This window comes from Hermetia illucens, chromosome 1, assembly GCF_905115235.1.
Source record: "Hermetia illucens chromosome 1, iHerIll2.2.curated.20191125, whole genome shotgun sequence".
Taxonomy (NCBI): domain Eukaryota; kingdom Metazoa; phylum Arthropoda; class Insecta; order Diptera; family Stratiomyidae; genus Hermetia; species Hermetia illucens.
The window spans coordinates 106,151,314-106,176,092 of record NC_051849.1 but is presented as its reverse complement, the minus strand read 5'-3'; the positions used below and the strand labels follow the sequence as shown (position 1 = coordinate 106,176,092).

Sequence of the window (24,779 nt, the reverse complement as noted above, 5' to 3'; positions counted from 1 at the left end):
CTGTCAAAACTAATACCGGCTCACAAAAGTAAACTCAACGTGGATTTATGTTACTCACTGCATGCAAGTCGATTCTCAGGTCCCACCTTTCTATCAAATGTCGTACTAATAGGAGCAATCGTTTCTGAGATAATAGGTGTGATAGATAGACAGACAAACTGTAAACTGATTTCAATACGGTGGTGTTCTACACAAAACCTTAATAAAAATCGACCAAGATGGAACATCGGTTGGATCCGGATAAGGAAACGAATATATTCGATTAGCTCAACAACATAAGCAAACCAAAAGTCAACAGCTGGTGGAAACCCATGCGATAAGAGCAACAGTGAGTGATCAACAGAATAAAAACTTTTAAAGAACTAGCTGAGAAGTTTTTGAACTCTTACCACCTGGGAACTATGTAGGACTTGCATTGAAGCGGATTTTTTTCGTAATATACTGCCAAAGCGAAACGAAGACAATTTCCGCTCTGTAAATTTCTGAAACGGAGGAAATGAGTGATGTTTGCTGGTTTTATCAGGTCAAGATAACATCACTTTTTAAGGTTTTGGGTGAAAACAAAAGCTGATTGAAATCGGTTCACTGTCCGTCTGGCTATCAATCACACGCAATTTCGTTATTAACGGCAATATGATCAATATTAAATTTGGCGAAAGTGTGCGGACTGTGAGATACCTGCTTAAAAGGGAATGGGATCATCGGGTAACGAAATATTTCCAAATTTGAAATAAAAAAAAAACCTTTTTTATCTGAAGCGTTGAATTTTTGGCTTCCGACTTATTTTATATAGATACTCTTTTGAAGATACTAAATGTTGAAGTTTGTAATGGAGGAGGAAAGGGCCTAGAAAAAGAATAGGAGAAAGCTGCATTGGACAATGAAGAGGACGAAAGGGGAGAAATGATCAAAAAGAACCTAACGGAGTGAGTATAATGCCAAATCCGTTTAATAAATCTTATATATAGCAATGAAAAAGATTTCAAGAAGCGTCAATTGCGATTTTGTAACCAGAGCAGCATGGATCTCTACTTTGAGCAAGTCAAATATTAGTATTTGCACGCCTGAATAAAGTTTTGAGTGACGAACGTAGAGCTATAAAGTTAGTGGAATCTTCAGCATTACCTGAGCACTAGAATTTCAATCGTAATTTGTTTTCCACTCGAGGAGCATCATCTATTTCTACGGTAAAATAGACGACGTATTTTCGGTAATATGAACAAGTCGGAAAATCGAAAGCTAGACGCTTCAGGTATGAAAGGTTTTGTTTATTTCTTTTGTAAAGAGATCTGAGTGTGCGTTTGTCCCATTAGTATGTAGCACGTAATAAATGCATATCATCATCATCATCAACGGCGCAACAACCGGTATCCGGTCTAGGCCTGCCTTAATAAGGAACTCCAGACATCCCGGTTTTGCGCCGAGGTCCACCAATTCGATATCCCTATTAGATATATATGCATATATTATGTGAAAATATCCAATTTGAGGTGATATTCATATTCATAGTCTTGATTTTGCAGAGAAGCAACAGTTTCGACCTAGTATAACTTTGTTATAATAGTAATAGTGCGATTTTCACCAAATTTGGTAGTATCGTGCTATATGCTGTAGCCCATATTGTCGCGTGTCGTGATTCTAGGGTGAACTTAAGGGGGGTTTCCCTGTCACTTACTAAAAATTATAGTAATGTACTATTATTAACTTTATTTGAACAGGTATCTGTATAGAAGGTATTTCGGAGCCTAGGCACCATATATTCGTACCCCACTGATTTTTTTCAGATTTTGCGATTAGGTAGTTTCTGAGAATTGGCCGCTAAAGAAATGATCACTTTCAACGTCTGAACTTCCCATCTTTCCTGCAAATGTCAAAACTCGAAAAGTACTAACTTAGACCTTTAATTTGATACCCCACATGACTATATTTGATGAAAAAAAAAATTACATCCCCCTTTTGCATGTATGGGGACCCCCCCTTAAATTCAACGTAAAAGGATGTAAGTCACTATATGCGTGAGCGCTCACAGTTACCACCTTTCTACCAAATTTGGTGTCAATCGTTACAAACAGACAGACAGACAGACAGACAGTAAACCGATTTTAATAAGGTTTTGTTTTGTTTTGTCTAGTGTTTACACAAAACCTTAAAAAGGTGAACGAAACAAGCACATCTTCCTCTAATCATATCATGCACCATACTGAAATCCCAATACTAAGAACGATTTGGCAGTTTTAGAGCAGAAACTCTCGATTCTGAGACTTACTAATTTTTCTAATCTTCGACTTCCACCCTACCTCAAACCATGTCTGCAATATATAACTATTGTTTCCATTTCAATTAGCTGGACTTTTTTCAATCTGTAGTCTATAGACTTATCTAGTACAAGTTGCCTTTGAGAGAGCATGCAAAATGCAGTTCTAAGCAATTGCTTCTAAGCAACAAGGAAACATACATACATTTACGTTTATGCTTTTGGATGTTTTTGTTGGTAGGAAAAAATAATTGGAATTCGAAAAAATTTGGGCACTATACTGCACGATATTCTGGAATAGCTAAATTAACTATCTATGTAGTAAACAACTCGGAATATCGGGAGCTGGGTGTTTGGAGTATAAAGGTTTCACTTTATATGATGATGACGTCATACACACCTTAGATTGCAATAAATTCACGTGAAATACAAATTTTTTTTTTCTAATATCAATTTCTGTAGGAGATCGATGTCAAGAACTGACAGCATACATATCATGTATGCGTTATGAAACGCTTCCTGACGCACCTAGCCTATCGACTGACGAACAGATGGAAACATTTCGAATATTTTCAAAGAAAGAATTTGCTTATTTACCACAACAGTTGAATTGAACGAATGAAATCTGACAAAGCACAGAGCTTATTGAGGAAGGCCGAACACCATCTGACTCGAAAAAAGCGCAACCATTCCAATATGCGAAAAGGAAAGCAGTCCCACCAAATGTTCAAATTAGCATCCCATTCAGGTATTCCATGTTCTGCTTTAGCCATCGGGGTCGACGACTTTAGGACTATTTTTTCGAAGTTTAATTTTTTAAATAATTGTGGTTTTATAAGAAATTCACTTATTGAGATACTTTCATAGTTCCCACCTTCTCACCAAATTTGGTGTAATGGTTTCTGAGAAAAATGCTTATGACAAACAAATAGCCAGGTAGACAGACAGACAGAGAGTAAACCGATTTTAATAAGGTTTTGTTTCACACAAAACCTCAAAAATGGGGATATCACTCAGTACAGCAATTATCCGTTTATTGTCTTGCTGAGAATCCTCTATAATATGTTCTCCGCTATTTTGTTAGGCTGGACAACCCCATACGCCCAGAATATTATGGGTTCATACCAAAGAGTCTTCACTCCAGGCAAGTCAGTAACAGACCAGATTTTCTCTATGTGGCAGGCGGTGAAATTCATGGAATATGGCCATAGCAGTTGCACCACCTTTCTATTGACTTTAAGGCTTCCTATGCTAGCACGGCCAGTGTAGAACTGCACATGGCCAGTACAGATTTTGGTACTCCGAAAAAATTGATAAGACTGATCAGGATGGCCCTAACCAATACGCGGAACCAGCAGGATCGCCCTCTAAACCTTTTACCATCAACAAAGATCTATGGCGAAAGTGTGCCCTATCATGTATCCTTTTAAACCTCGTCCAGGAATAAGAAGTGTGTGAGGCTGATGCAAATGCGAGGGGCACCATCCTCTTCACTCAACTACTGGCATATGCTGACGATATTGATATCTTGGGAAGAGCAATCTGAGATAACAAACTGCCTTCATCCAGATCGAGGATGAGGATTTTGAGGGGCACATTAATGAAGACAAGATAAAATATATGGTAACAACCACATTATCAAAACTGAGGATAGGAGAATACAGCTTTGAATCCTTTGATAATTTCTCCTATGTAGGGTCGAAAACCATAATCGACAACGGTGATGATAACGAAATCCGTGCACAGTTGTTGCCAGTCAACAGAGATTTCTGTTCGAAACCTCTCACCATAGAGTTAAAGCTTTTACTATAAAAGATAATGATCTTCCCAGTCTTCAGATTTGAGTTCTGAACCATGAAAAAGAATCTTCCGAAGAATTTTTGGTCTCATGCAGATGAACGAATCTATCGCCTGTATAACGATACCATGATGGTCTAGTTATGGATAAAGTTCGGCCGTGTGGGTGATGATGACCAAGTCCGGAAAATCTATTCGGACAATATCTGTGGCTGAAAGGGAGGACGGGAGACCCTGTATGAGATGGAGCGATGTCGAAGACTAGGATGTCAGACAGCTTTTAGGGATGTTGAATTGATGGACACACAAAAGCAGGATGTCTTGAGTTGCTTTCTAAGAGATGTCTAAACTAAATACCGTTTGTTGGATCGTTGATGATGATGAAAGCCGGGCCTGAGGCTATAAATTGAGTCGCCTTTCAGAGCTGCCTCCTCATTGAGAAACATTGTGGGAATTATCGTTCTCCCTCTACATTGTTTTTCTGGATCTAGAGAAAGCGTTTGGCCATGTGCATACAAACCCATCTTATAGGCATTACTATAATATATCGTCCCAGAGGAACTCGTGCGTTAGGTTAAATTGCTCGTTCGAAGTGTGGCAGACAAATGAAAACCGCTTCGCGCCCCTTTTGGTCTTCATTAAGGAAGTGTCGTCTCCCCACTACTTTTTGCTCCTTGTTGTAACCATGGGCACAGCCACACAGGGCATCTAACTCTCAGCTCCCTATACAATACTCCATGCAGGTAATGTTTTCCTGGCGTCTCACTTGATCTTAAACAATTTGTCCAAAGTTGGAATAACCGCAGCACGATCATAGACTGGTCCCGAATAATACACAGTTTTTGGTGTCCTATGCCAATAAAACAAGTACTATTATTGCCCGTGTCAACGACCCGCGTGAACTGACTCATCTAACCTAAACGAAGCGAATTCCTCGACAATGGGCATGTACTCGAAAGTTAACCGCATTCATCAGCCAAATGACAGCAGTGCCAGGTATATCGGTATACTACGATGGTGACCTTCTATTTCGGTACTGGTCATTGAGAAGCAACAAGTCAGCTCTTTTTTCTTACACCATCTGGCCCCCTATGCATGTTCGCTTACAGAATGTGGATTATGGTGCTTAGCTTTTCGCTTTCTATAGCTCATCTTTGAAGATCTGGCACTCCCCACGATCGGGAACATGAACCGAATCTTCTTTCTACAAATCGCGGTCCTTGCAAAGTATATACAAGTCTTCGCTTTGTGTCTGGGTTCGCCTTACTTGTAACACAAAGTCCTGCTGTGCAGCCCTTTGCCCCTGCTATATGTCCGTACGCTTAACACTAAAAAAAAGGCTTAGAACTGACTTTCGGCTTATTATGCAAATGATCCACCAGTTCGTAATTTTCCCTCAGGGACAGTCACAATGGCCAATTTTTCTCCTTTGGCGTTGGCAAACGTAACTCCCAATTTAAGGTTGCTCATAACTGGGTAATCGCTTCTTATCGCTTGCTGTACTTCTTCCGTGTTAGTGAGGCAATCCAGATCCTCTATTTCAAGATTGCACATAGGTTCTAGTCAGGAAACTACTGCGCTGATGCCTAGAATGCTCTCAACTGTCTCGGCTCGAGCTCGGCAAGTATATCTTCGGTTTGAGAACGCCCGATAGATTTAACATCTGCCCCAGCGACTTTTGGTTTGGCGTTGCTGTGGAATTGTCAAAGAACTTCCACGAAATATCTCCCTTCGTTCGGATTGATGAGAATGGTCTCAGACCATGGTTTGCTCCCTCTCTTTTTCTTTGGTGTTGATGTTGCCATAGTCGACTTTGATTTTGGTACATTGGTGCCACTACCGTTCCTATTTAACTTAGGTTGTTGTGGTTGAATTTCCTCCTTTTTTCACGCTGCTTGGTCGATTTGGTTACCTTCTAGCGGAATTCTGCTTACTGCGCCCTTGTCGACAGATCCAAGCTGCTCGCCCCTCGTTGCCTTTTGCCGATTGTTTGTTCCCCTCTGGCGGGCTGAGAGCATTGCGTTTTATGCAACGGTTTTTTCCTCAGCTCCTCTTTGGCCGTCCAGGAATTTTGCTGGTTTGCAATAACGTCCATTAGTTCTTCCATCTTTATTATGCCATCTGGAAATGTTTCACTGAACGATGGTAGTAACCTTAATTTTCCATAGGGCCACCCAGCACTTCTTGAGTAGCCTTTTTTTCTCTACTCTTGTCTTTCGGATGAAGTCCATCCTCTCCGGTGAGATGACTAGCGTTTCCACCTGACTGGAGAGTTCGTCGCCCTTTTCTTCCGACAAAGGAGTGTCATGTAGCTCGGGTTTTGTTATCTTTTCTCGTGGCTTCTTTCGCGGATTTGAATTTGATGACGTTTCTCCTTTTTGGCCACCAAGACTCTTAGCTGCTACTGTTTCATTGTCTTTTTCACCAGTCGCCTTCACCGTTGGAACAGCCGAGCGTTACTTTTGTGGCCCTGTTTAACGTAATTCGAAATTCAGGCACAAAATGAAGTTGAGGTTCTTGTGCTCTAGTGGTCGCTTTGTGCTGTTATATTGGAGCAGCACGTAAAAAGTAACATTCACTGTTACTCAAAGGCACCAATCCTTCGTTTAAACTGGTCCCCGCAATTATATCATGGCTGCACTCTGCTTCGACACTACCTCCAATGAAGAGCTGGTATCCGTAGACATGTTGACCAGAATGTGAAGATGGCAGTGGTTAAATCAGACTTTAAAATAAGTTGATAATTCCATTGCTGATTATGTTTTGGAATCAAATCCATCTCAAAGTGTCCAACGGATGAATTGCCCTAGAAACACAAGATACTATGTTTTGAAATTGCGTCACACATCAGCGCAACTTGGATCAAGTCATCGTGATCAAAGAACGTCTCAAATCCAAAATTCACGGCTGTGTCGTCCCCCCTTTCACTCTACTGTTCTCGGTGCTGGCCAACTACCAAAGTCAATAAGCAACGTATATTGGTAATGGTTGCAAAGGTGTTGCATTGGGACAGAAAAGCTGTGTATTCAAATTGTTTTGGTGCTGATGGGTTCCTTGAGATAAATTAATTTGGTTTTAGAGTTGAGTTAAACGAGAATGAATATATCGTTAATTAATATAAATGGCTTTGTTTGAAAGCAGGTAAATGTTTATTTGAAAAAGAAAAGAGCGATTTATTTAATCACAGAATATATGGAATTACTAGTAACCTATGCCACCTGATTTGATTCGATTTCAACCTAAATGTGCCCAAACACTGGATTAAGCTGGATATTTTTAAGATGAGTTGTACCGTTAAATATTAAGGAGATGAAAAATGCTAAATAGATTTCTCCAAAAAAAAATGCCGCAATAATTGGAAAATTGAAGTCGAAAAACTAAAAAAAATTAACTACATTAGTTTGAATGTGTACATAAAAAACCTAGCTTGCTCTGATGAAAATTAATAAAGTGCTGATGGTATAATTGTCATCCAAGAAGTATATCGTCACCTTAAGCTGATTTTTGTTTTCAATATGTCAATGTCCTTGACATGTCTCAAAAATAACACCCAATTTCAATATATTTTAAATAACATCACTTAGCATTAACAACTCACTGTATTTATGCCTCTTATAAAAAGTCCCAGTGAAAATTGTCAAGTGTCAATATAAATTATTTATTCTGAATTGCAGATAAAGTTTCACCCTCTGAACCATTTAAAATCTCAACCGCAAACGTGGAGTCAGGCCCAGAAAGTAGCAACGAGATGAGTATTCCTTCGAAAGGGAGATCAATAAAATCATGTAAGTTTTCATTGTTTTAGATTATTAATTTTGTCGGAATTATGAATCAACATCTACATTTACGTGACCATTGATAAGGCCAGTGGTTTTGAAGCACTATAAGTGCTATAACACTGCCTTTGTGATAAGTTATCCAATTGGGTTGAACATTGAAATCGATTTATGATGTTTAGCGCAAATATTCCCACAATAATGAAGTAGTTAACATCAACCATGATAGCGAATTTCGGTAAAAATCTCAGAGTCAACCTAACAATCAATTACATCCTGAATTAGTGAAAGGTTGCCTTTTACCTTCATGTACAAATGAATTGGCCTTCGGTTGAATCTAATTTCTTAAATGGATTGTTCTTGTGCTAGTGGTAAATTAGTCTGGGGTCTTATTTCTTGGACCATTCATTAACTCGTAGAGCAGAAACGGAAGGCGAAGAAAAAACTCGATTACCTTTTCTCCAGGCAGCCCAATGACTTTCTAAACAAAACGTGGAAAAGTGCATCGTATCGCGGATTTCGAGGCCTTTCTACTGTTGTCTTTCTGACTCGGCACAACCCAATGAATTTACATTGGCAATTTGGATGAATGTTGTTAGTTAGCCCTGGTAGACATATAGGTCCATATGCATGCCTTACATCATTTCAACAAATCCGCTGTTCAGCAAATCATGCCTTTACCTACCACAAAAAGTAATATCTTTCTGTATAATTTGAGACCAACCAATGGAAAAAAGTTGCCGGTTTACTCGCGGGTCAGATGTCGTAAAAAGTCAGTAAAAAACTAATTGAATTGCAGCAGGGAATAAAAAGATACTATCGATCATTTGCATGTGGGAGGGTATAAATAAGTGTGCCAAAATGTTAATTGAGGTTGTAAAAGCTTTGAATAATCGTCGTTTTAGGAATGTTTAGTATAAGATGTAAACGTTTTTGTGCATCGGTATTCATACTTTCAAACCATATTGCACTGATATCGATTAGGAATCAGTATTTGATTTTAAAATACTTGTATTGACCTTTCTATTTTGTATGCATATGAGAAAATCGAAAGGCAAGGGGTACCGGTATTAAAATATGGTCCACGGAGCGAACATTCGAAATTGATTCGTCCGCGAATTTTTCAGATGTTTTTATGACAGGACATACAGGACAGAACTTCATTTAAGCCATAAGTTTGAGGATGTTTCTTCGTTAACAGGTTTTTTGTCTCGCGAGCGAGGAGACTGCGGAGTCAAAAGGGTGATCTGCCGTGAGGTAGGGGAACAAATGCTCTAAACCTGCCTCTTGGAACAACATACAAATCGAACTTCAGATTTCAATAGAGCACGTTGAATAAAGTTTCTAGCCTCAAGAGAAGAAGAGAATTGACTCCAAGTCCCAGCTTCTATATGCCAGTTTGCCTCACAATCAATAATTTCGTTAAGACTGTAAGTTTACTTGCCAACGAGCACCTCGAGACGGCAAGTCATGGCCGACGCTCACAGGTAGGAAGTTCTGTACAGCTCGTGAGCTTAGCGAAAATGTTGAGTGGTTCACTCTTATTGATACCTACATACTTACATACCTATAAACAAGGCCCGTGTATGCAATTGTCCCAACCTCAAAGCTTATTTAGCAAGCTTCGAAAAGGTTGGAAAGATTCTGAAGAATCCACAGAAAATGTCGTCTGGATTTTTCCAAATCTGTTATCTCTTTTGCACATCCACTTTCATTTTCAAAGAAACTTTTTTACCTGTTGGCGACCACATGTATCTATAAATTTCTTTTAAATTTTAAGGTTCCTTTGCGGGACTAACCGTGTTTCTAAGGCTTGCCGAATTATACCCGGGGGACTCTGTGAAATGCTTTTTCCAAGTCAATAATAATCTCGTGAAAATCTCTTTTAAGGTTTCGTGTAAAACAAAACTGTCTGTCTGTCACACGTACTTCTGTCCCAAATAGCTGAACCGATCCAAACGAAATTTGGTGGATATATGGGAACAATGAAATCCCACGCATACAGTTAGTGACATATGTGGAGTAGCAAACATGCAAATCGGGGATGTAAAAATTTTTTCACCGGATGTTCATGTGGGGTATCTAATGAAAGGCCTCGATTAGTACTTTCCGAATTTGATATTAGTTTTAACGTGATTGTAAAGTGCGCGAGTAAGGAATCCAAATGTGCACACCTAAAGTTTGATAGGACTTGGAAACTATCCAACCAGAAAATCCAAAAAAATCAGCATGAAATATGATTTGAAATCTAGACCTAAAATATACTTGCTAATAGTATATTATCAACTTTTAGAAATTGACTAAAAAGTTCATCCTAGGAGTCGAAAATTTTGCACCAACATAGAGGACAATATCTCGCATATACATGTCAAAGTTCATGAGTCCGCCCATTACCACCAAAGTTATAGCAGTTGGGACTTATCAATTTCGGGTGAATAGTTGACATTGGAATGAAATTTTAAAGTCCCATATATGAAGAAGTTACTTCTCCCCGGCCCTTTCACCCTTTGTTGCTATTAGGGGAGCCCTTTTTAAGGTTTTGTGTGAAACAAAACCTGATGATTAAGGTAAAACAACGAATTTAGGGGGGGGGGGGGGGGGGGGTCCCCATACATGAAAAAGGGGGGTATAAATGTTTTTTCACTAAATATTGTCATGTGGGATATCAAATAAAATCCATCCATACAAAATTTGGCGTCTGAGGCGTTTGTACATCTCATTCTCATACCTGCTCAAATAAAGTTAGTAATATTATCATCATTATCATATTTTAGAAAGTTACCCGAAAACACCCTTTAAATTCATCCTAGAAGTGCCATATGGTACGACGTCATACACGTCATTATCATTTAAAGTGAACTCATATAAACTGCCGACTTGCAGTCTGGAAACATATAGGAATATTTTGGATCGGAGTTATGTACGAATGCGTAGCTTTCCCAGGTCAAAGTTTCGAGGTGGGTTGCTTTTTATTTCACGAGCCTTTGAAATTCGGCGGTAGTGATCGGAATCGCAGTTTGGGTCTTGATATGAGGCGATTCAAACCGTGTCTGTACATGGTGTTTTTTTGCTGGATGGCGGTTTGTAGGCCACCTGCTTCGAACCCCAAACCGCAGAGTTGAGTTGAACTCCGTGATGAAGGGGTGTGATCAAGTAGGATGCAGTACGACTACTTTTTTCTCACTGTCCCTGAACACTGGTTCTTTTACTGAGGATTGTAATAAATTCGTTGCCTCAAACCCTCCTCCTTTATCTTAGCTTGGGGTCAGAATGATATTCACATAACTTGAAGATAACTTTCACCAAAATAGTGGCATCTGTCCAAAACTGTATAAAATCTATAGTAGAACCTGGTTTCTGAATATATAATATTATATATATATTCAGCAGTCCCTTTGCTTTTGGTTTAGTTTAGTTAACTGGGGGGAGCCGCAGCTCCGAGCACTCAGGCCATTGTTAGGCCCATTGTACTATCCCCGAAAGTTGTCTATTCAATGGCTTTGCAGTTCGCAAGCTTTAGCGAATCGAACATTCTCCAGAGGGAGAGAGTCTGCAGATTCTTCATTGAAGAAAACCTTGCCAAGGTGTCTTCGTCTGAGATCTGAGGATGCCGGGCAGCTGCGTACAAAGTGCAGGGCCGTCTCCTCCTCCTCCTCACATTGGCTGCACATAGCCGAGACCACTACCCCAATCTTTTCCATATGGTAATTTAAGGAGCAGTGTCCCGTCAAAAGCCCTACTAGGGTTTTCATGTCCCACTTCTTAAGAGACAATAAAAATGCCGCTCTAGTGGCCCTAGGCTCCTTCACAAGGATTTTCGCTTGCCGGCAAGAGTTCAAATTTCTCCACTCGGTTGCGTGAATCCTTGCAATTTCACCCCTCAGAGTAGACTTGACAGTAGATGGTCGGATTCTAAGAGCTGGTTCTGGCCCCACCATTGTGGATCCAGACCCTCGGCGACCCAGTCTGTCAGCCTCCTCATTATCGGCGATGTTAGAGTGCCCCGCCTCCCACATCAGGAATGTTTCGTTCAGTCGGCCAAGTTTCAGCAGCACCTGATGACAACTCCACACTAACTGGCTTGATATGTTGCTGCCATTTAGTGCCGATAATGCCGCCCGACTGTCGGAAGAGATTCGAATGGTGCGACCCCTCCATTTTTGTCGCAGACATTCTTCTGCTGCCAATGAAATGGCATATATCTCCGCCTGGAATATGGTCGTCATTTTTCCGAGGATTTGGGCCAGTTCTATAATCGGATTCTCTGAGAACACCCCTGCGCCCGATCCATCCTCCATGACTGACCCGTCGGTGAAGATTATTAGGTCTGTAATCTGAAAAAACTCATGGCACTTGTCGACCATTCTTCTCTTTCGGTGACTACGACAGTGTATATGTTTTCAAAGACGAATCTGGAAACCATATGATCGGTTGGCATCAGGGCTACCGGATGTTTTTCAAGGAATTTCCAGATAGACGCATGACCGTTTGATTGGCCGCCTTTCTACGCCCCAATGGTATCAAGCCTATATGCGTCGTTTGCCGCTTTCCGTTTCACCTCCAAGTGAATGGGGGGTAAATTTAGGATAGCTTCAAGTGCCGCAGTCGGCGTAGTACTCATTAATCCAGTAATACTTAGGCAACCAAGTCTCTGAATCTGCGTTAGCAGCTTTCTGCTGTTAGCAAAGTTCAGTCTTGGCCACCAGACGATGCATGAATACATCAAAATGGGTTTTACTATGAATGTATACATCCAGTATATCCGTTTGGGTGAGAGTCCCCAGGTCTTACTTATCGCATTCCTACAGCAGCAGAGCAATCTGCAGGATTTTCGATATTGTTCCTGGATATGATGCTTCCACGTTAACTTGGAGTCGAAATGTACTCCTAAGTACTGTTTGTGCCAGCTGAATTTCCGCACCTGCTAAGGTGGGTAGCGTATAGCTACCCCACCTGACGCTCCTAGTCAACATAACTAGTCCAGTCTTCCTAGCGTTCACCCTGAGTCCATTGCGGAGGCACCAGCAGTGTTGTAGCAGAGTTGCAGAGTTGCATTCAAGCGGTCACATACTGTGTGCGCAAACTTGCCGGTAAGTATTACGGCTAGGTCGTCTGCAAATGCTTCGGCGAAGACTTTTTTGTCCTCCAGGAGCCACAGCACCCCTCCCTGTGGGCGTGCTAGGCATGCACGATATATGTTCCGAATGTGTAGACCCAGTGCATCCGTTCCTTCTATTACTAGCGCAGCGATGATGTCATCCGGACCTGCAGACTTGTATCTATGGAACGAGTTAAATGCCCATTTCACTCGCTCCAGTGATACTACTTTGCATGCCAGATTCCAGTCTCTTGGTTGAGGGCTGTATGCACTGTATGTATGCACTGATGCTGCCTGGGAAGTGTACTTCAAGCAAATGGTTTGCCGTTTCTTCATCGCTTTCTGTGTACTTCCCGTTCAAATGACCATTCTAAATGGTCAAGATGACCTAAAGGGAAGAGCTACCCCAAAACTTAAAAGAAATTGGCTAAGTGTACCGTGAAGATCTGCCCGCAAATAGTGAAGATCCATCAAAGCACTCGGTTGACACGTTCTTGCACGCCTCTGTGCTAGCCAGGCTCGGGAATGTGGGGGAGGGGTCCTTTGAATACTTCGATCCCTTATGTGTCATCATACAAAATTAACGTGTCTGTATTAATGCGCGGGTCTGCGACGGATCTGAAAATCACCAAGCAACCAAACGAATTCGCGACGGCGGAAAATGTAAAAAAAGCGCGTGGAGTCCTAAAAACCGGGTGAAAGATCAACGGCTGATGGCAGCCCCAATTATTGATTCATTTGCCTTAGTTTTTCAATTAGGCGCGGCCCCTGAGGTTCCCTCCATTCCTCGACATCCTCAGGCCATTATTTGAGAGGATGTCCCTATATATGTGAGTTTTGTGGGATCAACGAGGAGAAGAGTGAAGCCCTCAGATCCAGGAAAAGGAGTTATACTTCATGATTCCATTTATTCTAAGCCATAAATGACAAATAAATCATAATAATAATATTCAACGAAACCGGTCCCAAGCCCAGTTGTGAAAGGAGGAGGGATGGATAGCTTCAATCTGAATGGCTCTACGCCACTGCAGCGTCTCAGGGGGTAGGTGTGGAAAGTGCAGACCAGTACCGCTTTATTACTCGCAGCGACACACTCCCGGTCACGATCAGAGAGCGTCTTCGACTTGAGGTCATCGGCGAAACTGGGGACCGAGGTTCGATGGAGGCAGAGGCGGCGGCATTAACAACACTATGCCGCACTGCAGTCAACAGTTTCAGTACTCGCCGAAGCACTCTTCTCCACCCTCCAGCTGAAGTTTCCGCTGAGGTTCGGGACGAATTCCAAAGAGCGTGTATGGAATTCTCGGATATGAATCCTTTGCATAGACCAGGTATTCCCAGGCTCTATGCATTTCCAGCGACTCCGGGAATTCTACCTGAAATCAATGATGAGATTGCATCTCGGCTATGTGCTGATATGTCGCTGCTGCAACTACAATCACTTGTGTATTGTGATGCAGTTGCGGCTATCAGATTGCACGGTCAGAAAATTCGCTTTCGTGTTATTGGTTTGAGTGACAAAAGAGATCCACCATGGAAAATTCGTCTGGAACGTCGGCGGGACTCACTAAGGCAGGATATTGCTAGACTAATTCAGATCAGTACTGGCAATGCCAGCAGACGGGTGAAAAATAAAGTGCAGAGGGTTTACCGAAACTACGCCATCCCCAGTGCGACACCTGTAGTTGAAATTCTGGATACACCAAAACAGAAACTTTTTGTCATATGCAGTCGGTTACGACGGTATGCCGGAAGTCATTCCAGATGTGTCCACATACGCGAGGAACCAGCGGAACTTCTTCAGATCTCTCAATGAATCCCAACAGAGCGTCCAGACAGTGCAGTTTCCGGTGACGGAAGCGAAAGAGAATTCGGGTGGACTTACGGGGTTACACGCCCAATATGCCGAGTGCATCACCGCCTAAGGCATCCGCCATGCCAATACGCCTGGCATGAATTTTGCGGATGTTACCGAATAGGAAGTTCGACGAGCCATAAACAACTCAAAGAACTGGAGACGCGCAGGTGTGGATCGGGTGCCGTCTGTTGGCACGCAGTATAAATGAGGTCACGAGTCGGCCGGAGGAATTTCCACCCTTCCTCACTGCAGGGATTACCTACTTTATTCTTAAGAAGGACACGGTGCAGGACCCCGAAGACACAAGACCTATTACTTGCTTACAAACCCTCTACAAATTCATCACGTCCATTATCAATGGAAGGATCAATGGGCACCTCGAGACCAACGAGTCAACAACATTCTGTCTGGAGCTGAGGAGCAGAAGGGCTGCCGAGTTGGGTCAAGGGGTTGCAAAGAGCAACTCATTATCGACTCGGTAGTTGTAGGACAAGCAACTACAGGCCAAGAAACCACTTTAGTTGCTATATCGATTATGCCAAGGCTTTTGATAGCGTTCCGCATACCTGGCTAATCGACATCCTACATCTGTATCGCATTTATCCGAAACTAATAAAGTTTTTCGCGACAGTTATGGAAGGGTGGCATATCACCTAATCAGTCCGTAGATCTGAATGTGCTAATACCTCAGAGCCCATCCGTATACAGAGGGGCATCTTCCAGGGGGATTTGTTGAGTCCTCTTTGGTTTTGTGTCGCACTGAACCACCTTCCATGACTACTAAATTAAGCTAGAGGGCATGGTTTTGCAATAAAATATGGCCTACATGCTAAGTGCGAACTGACACACTTGATGTACTTAGATGACATCAAGCTATATGCTGGGACTGACGACCGTCTTAGAAGTCTGTTGCGAATAATAGACATGTTCATCCGTGATATTCGGATGAAGTTTGGATTAACAAGTGTCGAATCCAAGCTATCCACAAAGGTCATCACGAGCCACATGCCGGACATAGCATTGGTGACCACTACATTGAAGCTATGGCCGAGACAGACTTCTATAAGTACCTAGAAATTCTGCAAGGAACCCATGCTCGAGTTTGTGAACTGAAGGATCTCTCTTGTCTGAATTTCTGCGACGTGTAAAGCTGGTGCTGAAATCGCATCTCTCGGGGAAGAATAAAATAAGCGCGTTGAATGTATTCGCTATCCCTTCATTGGCTAATGCATTCGGAATATTGCCGTGGACGACGACCGGTGTGGAATTATCCAAAGTTTGCGTGGAGTGGATGAGCCTGCCTCGTGACATCGGGTAGGGGCGTGGTTGACGTGGCGGCACAACATCATCGCAAAGTCGACTTGCTGCGCGCTTATTTTTACAGCAAAGAGCAGGAGGTTCCCTTGCATGCGGCTGTCTGTAAGGCAGAGTGGGGTGATGTCGGGCCAAAAGCGGATCGATGAATGGAAGTCGAAGGGAATGAACAGTAAACACGTGAATTGTCTTCGGCAACCATTTGTCGATTTGCATTTCTCGAACAGATGGCTGTGTGCTGGGGAGATCTTTGCTGAGACGGAGGGGTTGATGTGTGCCATTCAGGACGCCGTGGTCGCCATCCGAGCTTATAAAAAGCTCATCATGAAAGAACGGGTGAAGAACGACCAGTGCAGAATGTGTGGTTTGGCGTTAGAGACGTTAGACCATCTTATTTCTGGCTGTACTGTTATGGCACCGGTGCAATACATCACCAGGCATAATGCTGTTTGTAAGGTTATCCATCAAAACCTTGCATATAAGCATGGGCTGATCACGGGAACATGTCCGGTTTACCGATATGAGCCGCAAGCAGTACTTGATAGTTCTGCTTACAGCATGTATTGGGACCGGCAAGTTCTGACTGATCGTCATTCTGCACATAACAAGCCTGACGTACTGTTAGTTGACAAGACGGGTCGCTCCGCGTATATTATTGATGTTGCTATCCCCCATAATAGCAACATCGAACGGAAGTACGTGGAGAAGAAGGTGAACTATGAGCTACTGGGTCGAGAAATCAAAGAAATTTGGCGTATCGAGCGGGTGGATGTAGTTCCCATAATATTGTCAGCTACAGGTATTGTACCTAAATCCCTCACGGCTTCCCTTAATGTCCTGGGACTTTCGCAGAGTCTGGTTCAAAGGATGCAGAAGTACACCATTCTGCATCCGTCCTTGATGTTGCGAGGAGTTCTCCACGGATTCTTCCATTGACCGGCGCCCCTTTAGTTTTTAAGTAGGTAGGATTGTGCGAGCGTAAATGCTTGGCACTTAGTGCTAGTATTAAATAAAATCCGGCATCTGAGGAAATTGTGATAACTCGGAAATTAAAATGAAAGTAAAAAGGCAAACAAGTTGGGAAACCGGAAGCTGGGCGCTTCAGGTATGAAAGCTTTTGTTTGTTTTTCTGTGAGTATATTTGAGTGTAGAACTATGCCATTTGTACGTAGCCCGTTATGTATTTTCATTTAGCATGTCTGACTGCCCACTTTATTGTGATATTGATATTTAGTTGCTGTAAATTTACAGGGTAAAGTCAACTTCGAGCTACTATAACTTCCTTAGTAATAGTATGATTTTGATCAAACTTGTGGATAATATAGTTCATATTATATTTTATACTACTACCAACTTTTATAACTCTGGGATAAACTTAAGGGGATGTTAATGACTTAATTTGAACAGATATCGATATGGAGAGTATTTTGAGGCCTGGGCACCATATAGAGACAACTTCATTAATTTTTTCAGATTTTTCGGTTAGGTAGTTTCTGAAAATGGGCTCGTTTAATTAATCATCACTTTCCACCCCTCCGCCTCCCCGCCTTTCTAACAAATCTCAAAACTACGGCTTCGAAAAGTGCTAATCGAGACCTTTCATTTGATACCCCAGATGACTATATTCGGTGAAAATATTTTACACCCCCCTTTTACATGTGTGGGAACCCCCCCGTAAATATCAACGTAGAAGGATATCACTCACTGCATGACTGGGCGTTCACAGTTCCCACTTTCTCACCAAATTTCGTGCCAATCGGTGTAACCGTTTCCGAGAAAAGTACGTGTGACAGACAGACAGACAAATATTGAACCGATTTTAATAACTAATAACACTGCGACAAGATTTACGTAGGACAAACAAAATGGCTAGTCCACACCAGGGTATAAGGACACTTAAAAGAGGCCAAATCCGGTAAAAATAAGAAGAACCCCTACATAAGGTCCGCGGTTGCCAGACACATAATAGAGCAGGGACACCATATGCCATTGGACAACGCCAACATCTTGAAGGTGGTGAACGGCGTTAGGAGACTAGATTCCTACGAGAGCCTCCACATTTCGAAAATTCCCCTGAAAAAGGTTATACACAGCCATGGGCAACAATTTTTCAACCTTTGTGTAACTTTTAGGAGAAGAATAGAAGCCTAGTTGGGATATTATAATCACAAGCCCAGGTATAAAAAATGCAAATGGGGGAAACTTTTTTTCAGATGATAAAAACGCTGAAGAAGGGGACAGTTGGCCTCTGAAATACGTATTTGTTTAAATTAGACACTTTTAGCGAATAAAACGAAAAAATATCTTCCAAGGCAACTTAACGTACTCACCATCTAATGAAGTTTTGCCATCCTACCGTCACACGTGATCTCCATCCTCCGGTTTATGTGATCTGGAACGGTCCAATTACCTTTTGCAAATTCCGGTGAGCCTAGCGCTTAAAAATTCACGTTGGAGTTTTTTTTGTATTTTGTTCATATCCCTGTCACCACCATTCATATTCGCCGAAGTAAGTTATTGTAGTTGCAGCTCGATAGATTACTGCGACGTCATGATTTGTCCGGATTTAAAGTGCTGGAATGAAATTGTTATTTGTCGCGATCAGATCATTCCTGTGCTTGGTTGCTAGTTGAACGTCACCCTGAGCCCACTGGGATCCACCTATTGCGAGGATGTCGCCAAAATACCGGAGAAAAAGAAGAAACAATCAACCCCAAATTGAAATTCGCACTTCAGTAATATTAACCTTCTTTTTCAGGTTGGATTTGGTTCCGACACGGAGTTAATTAACGGTATCGCGTTTTATTCTATTAGCCAACAATACACTCCCAAATGCTTCTACTCTCTTCGACCTTCAAAACTTCACTCCCCGAAAGTCTTTTCACCAGCCTTAGTTTCCAATCCACTCCCATTTTTCCTCCGTGAACAGCTCCTGGTGCGGTTCACATTACCTTGAACTGTCAGAGTTCATGTTACCAGCAACATTTAAAGCAAATATTTAAGAACTACCATTTACAATTAGCACTTTACAATGATCTGTGCTGATCCTCTATGTATGTACCCCTACCAGGCCAGAAGTTTTAAAGAAGGAGGGTTGAATCTTATACTCAACTTATGACTTGGCAATGTTTCAGGCATTTGGCCAACGAATTAGTATCTTAGGGTGGAATTCCGTTTTTTCAAAGCGCTTTTCGACGAGGTGTAGAGCGTATTGTCGAAGCTTTCGAGACCATTGTGTCGTTGAGGTAACCTAGAACGTGTTACGTTTTGTTTTTGAAACAGAACTCAAACTGGTAACTGGCCTCATTGGATCTGCCATTTTTAAAGTTTTGTCTCTGGGGGTCGGGTTTCTGTTTGTCTGTCTGTTTGTCGTACGCATTTTACTGGGAAACGGTTATAGCGATTGACACCAAATTTGGTTGAAAGGTGTTCACTATGAACGCTCACGCACTAAGTGAGTTACATCATTCTACTTCGAATTTAAAGAGGATCCTCATACATGCAAAAGGGGGGTATACATTTTTCCACTAAATATAGTCATGTGTGGTATTAAAAAAACGTCTTGGCTAGTACTTTTCGATTTTAGTTTTGGCGTTTGTTAGACAGTGCGGGGGGTCGAAATTGATCATGTCTTTTACGGACCCATTCTCAGAAATTACTCAACTGAAAAGTCTGAAAAGTCATGAAACTGCCACTATATGGTGCCTAGGCTCCGAAGTAACTTCCACATCAATCAAGTTAATAATAGTGCATTACAATAATTTTTAGTAATTGACTGCAAAACCCCGTTAGGTTCATTCTAGAATCATGAATATAATATATTGCAATAATATAGAGCATGATTCAACCAGGTTTAGTGAAAATCGCGCTATTACTAACAACGTTATAATAGGTCAAAGTTGCCGTCTCTGTGCAAGTTTTAAAACGTTGAATACCATTAGGCCACGAAAGTGGATATTCCCATATAATATATGCATATATTACGTGCTAGATACCAATGGAACAAATGTCTGCTCTATATTGCAATTGGAACAATTACTCTTATGCATTCACCTTCTTTCCACGCCACAAACTAAGGAGCTCTAATTTCGAAATTATTTTAAATACTGAAAACACTTCAAGAAATTTTAACACTAGCGGATGAAAACTCGCATTTGTCAATAGATGCAACCGTTTCCGAATCAAATACAGCTGACAGATAGTGGACCAACTGAAAGAGTCTTAAAAATATCCGATTTACAGGCTTCTCCCTCAATAAAAACATAATAAGTTTTTTAAGGCGTGAAACTGCAATAATATACAATAATTTTCTGCTCCTAGTTGAACAAAAATTCAAATGGAAAATAAATTTCCTACTTTTCTTTAAAAATATGTCCGAACGGTAACTTAAGCTAATCTTTGTGTTCAGGTTTGTGGCAAAAGTGCATGGGAATAGATTGAAAAGCTCGAAATGTAGCTACAATTGTTTTCCTTTTTGTATAGCATACCTACAGGCGTTTAGGTGCAACCGTTGATTCTGTTCGGAAGAAAATTGAAATATCGTGGTCCGAGGTCATTTTCGCGCTTTGCATACCAAGCCTGCAATTTTCACACGTTACTTTATATTTATTCAAATGATTGGATAATAAGCATTAAATACAGTGTTCGGTCGTGTGCCTGATCCAATGGTCGACCTACTAGGGGTCCAGTGATTAGTGGGTTCTAGCCCAACACGCCTTTGCGGTGGAAGATAGGTCTTCGAGCAAAGGTTCGATGCAGCTCAGCCAGTTCACTGCATAATAATTTACATGCACCTATCATCAACCGGTGATAACGCTGCACTTCAGACTCCCTTATTCATAAATCTGTATATTTTGCCTGACTTGTTAAAATAATTAACGGAGGAGACGATAGAAAGAATGTAAATTGCTCATTTTCCGCCAACAATGAGGGAAATCTTCGAATAGCTATGCGCAGTTTCTAATTATAATTTAATTGATTAATTCCCGTAAAATGGAAAGTGTTGATTTGCAAACAATTGAAGCTTTTCTGGAGATGGTTGCCGTGAGATTTTTCTTATTTTTGAAGCACATTGTTTGCATTGATTAGCATTATATTGAATTATGGTTGATAAATCATAATAGGAAATGAATTAATTGCGTAACATTTGGACGAAGACTTCATTTTTTACCAGAACCAGGGATTTCGGCATTTTGGAATGAAAAATTATAACACCATTAATTGGTTTGAGGGGGTTTAGCAATATATATGCGTAGAGCCCTTCAGGTCATATGAACACTTTAGAAAATATTTTAGACTGCAGAAATCGGTTCAAAAGAAAATTAAGGCAAATTAAATTTGAACTTTCTGAAATATATCGTAGAAATTGTTTCTAATGGCTAATGCAAACACCTTTGTAGTTAAAGAATGCTCACTCCGTCCGTCCATGAAGGACAATTAATGCTATGTTACGGCGATCTCGGTGTACGGGACCATGAAGTGTAAATCTTTGGAAATTATGAATCTTGGAACTAGCCGATAAAGTTTACGAAAGATATCAATTCGTCTCTTTTGTGTTCCTTAGCCTTTGATTTTGCCCGGTGAAACGATTGGTCTAGATTGAATCGCGATTTTTTCGGATCACCAGCTGCGTATCAAGCTATTGCCGTTTTAATGGGCATTTTGGTCGTTGTCCATCGAATTCGGTGTTCAGACCAATATTGGCAAGTGGATTCTCCTTAGTACGAATTACATGACCATACCATCGAAGATGCCTCTTTGCCTCTCGCAATTTTTCTACGATCGGCACAACCCCATATTGTTCTCAAATAACCTCATTTCGGATGTGAGCATGGTGTGTTACGCTACTGGCTCAACGCAAATCTTCGTCTCCATTAGCACGAGGTGGCGCTCATTGTTTATAGTCAGCCACATTCAGAAGCATAGAGGGCAACGGACTGGACGACACTGCGGTAAATTTCGGATTTGAGACTAAGTTGATATGTCGATCACAAAAAAAACGCTAATTGGGAAGCGCCTTTCCATCCAAGTTACACTGACACATGAGGTAATTACATAACGTAGCTCACCATTTACTGATAGCATTGATCCAAGGTATTTAAATGGTTTAGTTCAGGGCAGGTCAAGCGAATACGTGTCGGACGGTAAGTAGAACATTCTGTGGGACTATATTCCAATTCATATTGGAATGGCGATACTTCCTTGCCAGTCAAATAGTGTTCTACCCTTCTCAATAACCTGATTGGAGAACTCACTGAGTCGTAGTTTTGGATTCTAGCGCTTCGCTTTTCAGAGCTCAGACGCAATATTGTCGGGTGCTGCTGCTTTCCCCGATTTCAATCGTTTTATTGCTCCCTCGACTGCAGTGGCGTTGCTCCAAATATCGAGAGCGCTTGTAAAAGTAGAGGATAAAGAAATTTTTCCGTTGAAATCTGTTCGAAATATTCTCGGCATCTATCGATCGGTCTTTTCGCTTCTATACCCATTTTTGGTCAGTCAGTCACTTCAACCTGATCGGGAATCCCGTAGCCGAGTTTCTTCTCAATCACAATTAATTTTTCTTTGAGGTAGGTCTGTTGAGAATTGTAAAGGGCGATTTTTCCATAATCATTCTTAAATTGGGGTCTTGCACATGCTCTAAGATCTTCAATACAAAGGAAGTGGAACTCATTGTCCGATATTCCTTGGTAAACTCATAGTCCGCTCGTTATCATTAGAAAAACACTATTTGTACGCGCTCTAGATGTGTGAGTTTGATAGACCTTCATCCAAAGCTAAATAACTTCATCCTGTGGCTTTTGAAGCATGAGGGATATTATGCGATCTGATCCACGAGATTTATATGTATGCTAAGTTGATCCTTTTCTTCGAAATTACTTCCTTTTTTTTCTATAGCTTTTGATCCGTTCACAAGCGTGGTCGGCTCATCGTGATCGGTTGCACCATTTTATATTATCAAAGTCCTGATTTAGATGTAGTTGTGAGGTCTTCAAATCACCATCCAGCGTGTCAAGCTACCATTGTTTTGGCCTTTTCTTCGCTTATTATCGACTTCGATGTTCAGACTAATCTTGGCAAGTTAATTCTCTTTAGCCGACATGACCATACTATTGAAGACGCCTTTCTCGAAAATTTTCCACGATCGGTGCAACCCCATATTGATCGCGGATGTTATCAAGACGTGTAACGTCATTACTCCATGCAACATCTTCGTCTCCATTACCACAAGCTGTCGTTCATCCTCCTTTATAGTCGGCAAATACTGAGAAACATGAAGGAAGATTGGACGGACGACATTGCAATAGGTTTTAGATTTGTGACGTTCGTTGATACGTCGATCGCAAAGAATTCCAGTTGTGAACCAACACTTGATTCAGGTTGGGTTAATTCATGAAGCAATTTCAGAACCCAGTCTCCAATGGTTGATAGTATTGATCCGAGGTATTTTGACATTGACAGTGGGGTGCCATGGGGATCGTTCGTCAAAGATTCAGTTTCATTCAGATTCAGTCTGAGACTGTGTTGTATAAGGCGATCATTTCTTTTGAACAAGTTGCCTGAGATCATTTTTTCTGTGAGACTGGACGTTGGATGTTCCGTATGATAGTGTTGATAACAAGAACAAAGAGGTGTGGTGAGAGGATGCATTTTTGATGATTACCGACTAAAACGCGGTTTCTTCAGATCCAGAAAGGCAATGTAAAAAGGGCGATATTTCTGACGGTGTTTCTCCATGAGCGTATATTGCGTCACTAGTTTTGGGCTTCTCGACAAAGCCGGCTTGATTCACCATTTCGCGAATACGGTTGTCAAGGATGCGTTTAAAAATATTTTTTTTTCACGGACCTTCTTTTTCATATGGTTACTCCAATGCCAGGTATCTCGGTTGATGAATCGCGTACCTGGCTGGGTGATCCCGTAGGCCGCTTTGTGGATCATGTCTTTAATTTGGTTCCACGGTTCTTCACATTCGTAATGGTTAGTAATTACGCAAGTGAGATGATTTCTTCTTCCTTCTCACTAAATCGCCACCATTTAATTTGCGGTGGCCAGAGCGTCCTTCACGCTAATTCATCGGTGGCTTGATTCGCAAGATGGCAATCAACCGTCAATGTTGAGGTGCGGTGGTCTCATAGGATGCGGCTTTGGAAATAGTAATGTTGGTAGAATGTGTGTATGAGAATATAGTCGATTTGCGTTTTGGCTATGAAATATCCTATATTTTATAGATGAGACAATTGTTTGATGAATCATGTATTCAAGGTCATGGGTGTCCACAAAATCAATTATACGTTCACTACCTTCTTTGCCTGCTCCAAACCCCTTTCCCCTGTGACACCTGTTACTGTCTGCCTTTTCACCCAGATGACCATTGAAGTCGCCTACACTGATGACATAGTCATCAGCGGGCAAGTTACAGGTTTTTGCATCGAGAAGTTGCCAGCAGCCAGTTTTCTCGGTATCAGGTCGATCTGTCGTGCGATCAGCTGATATAATAATGTGCTTCATCAGCAGGTCATCTAATTGGTCGACTTATTTAAGGACAGACAGCAATGCATCTTTTCCGAAGGGCAATTGCGAGTTCTTCGGCCTCTCCAGTGAGTGTGCCAATATTTAGCGTGCAGGCACTTATTTGATTTGTTCGGACTAACTTACTAACGACATCAGGATCGGGGCCTGTGC

The 24,779-nt window shown here is 41.5% G+C and overlaps 1 protein-coding gene across 1 annotated transcript in view; it reads left to right on the top strand.

Moving 5' to 3' along the window:
• The window catches only part of LOC119647231 (scavenger receptor class B member 1), a 268,776-nt gene that overhangs the window by 52,927 nt on the left and 191,070 nt on the right, over positions 1-24,779 (top strand). Inside the window, exon 2 of the mRNA XM_038048088.1 lies at positions 7,726-7,836. Within this exon, the coding sequence (XP_037904016.1) occupies positions 7,800-7,836 (37 nt within the window). The 5' untranslated portion in view covers positions 7,726-7,799. The remainder of the gene's footprint in view (positions 1-7,725; positions 7,837-24,779) is intronic.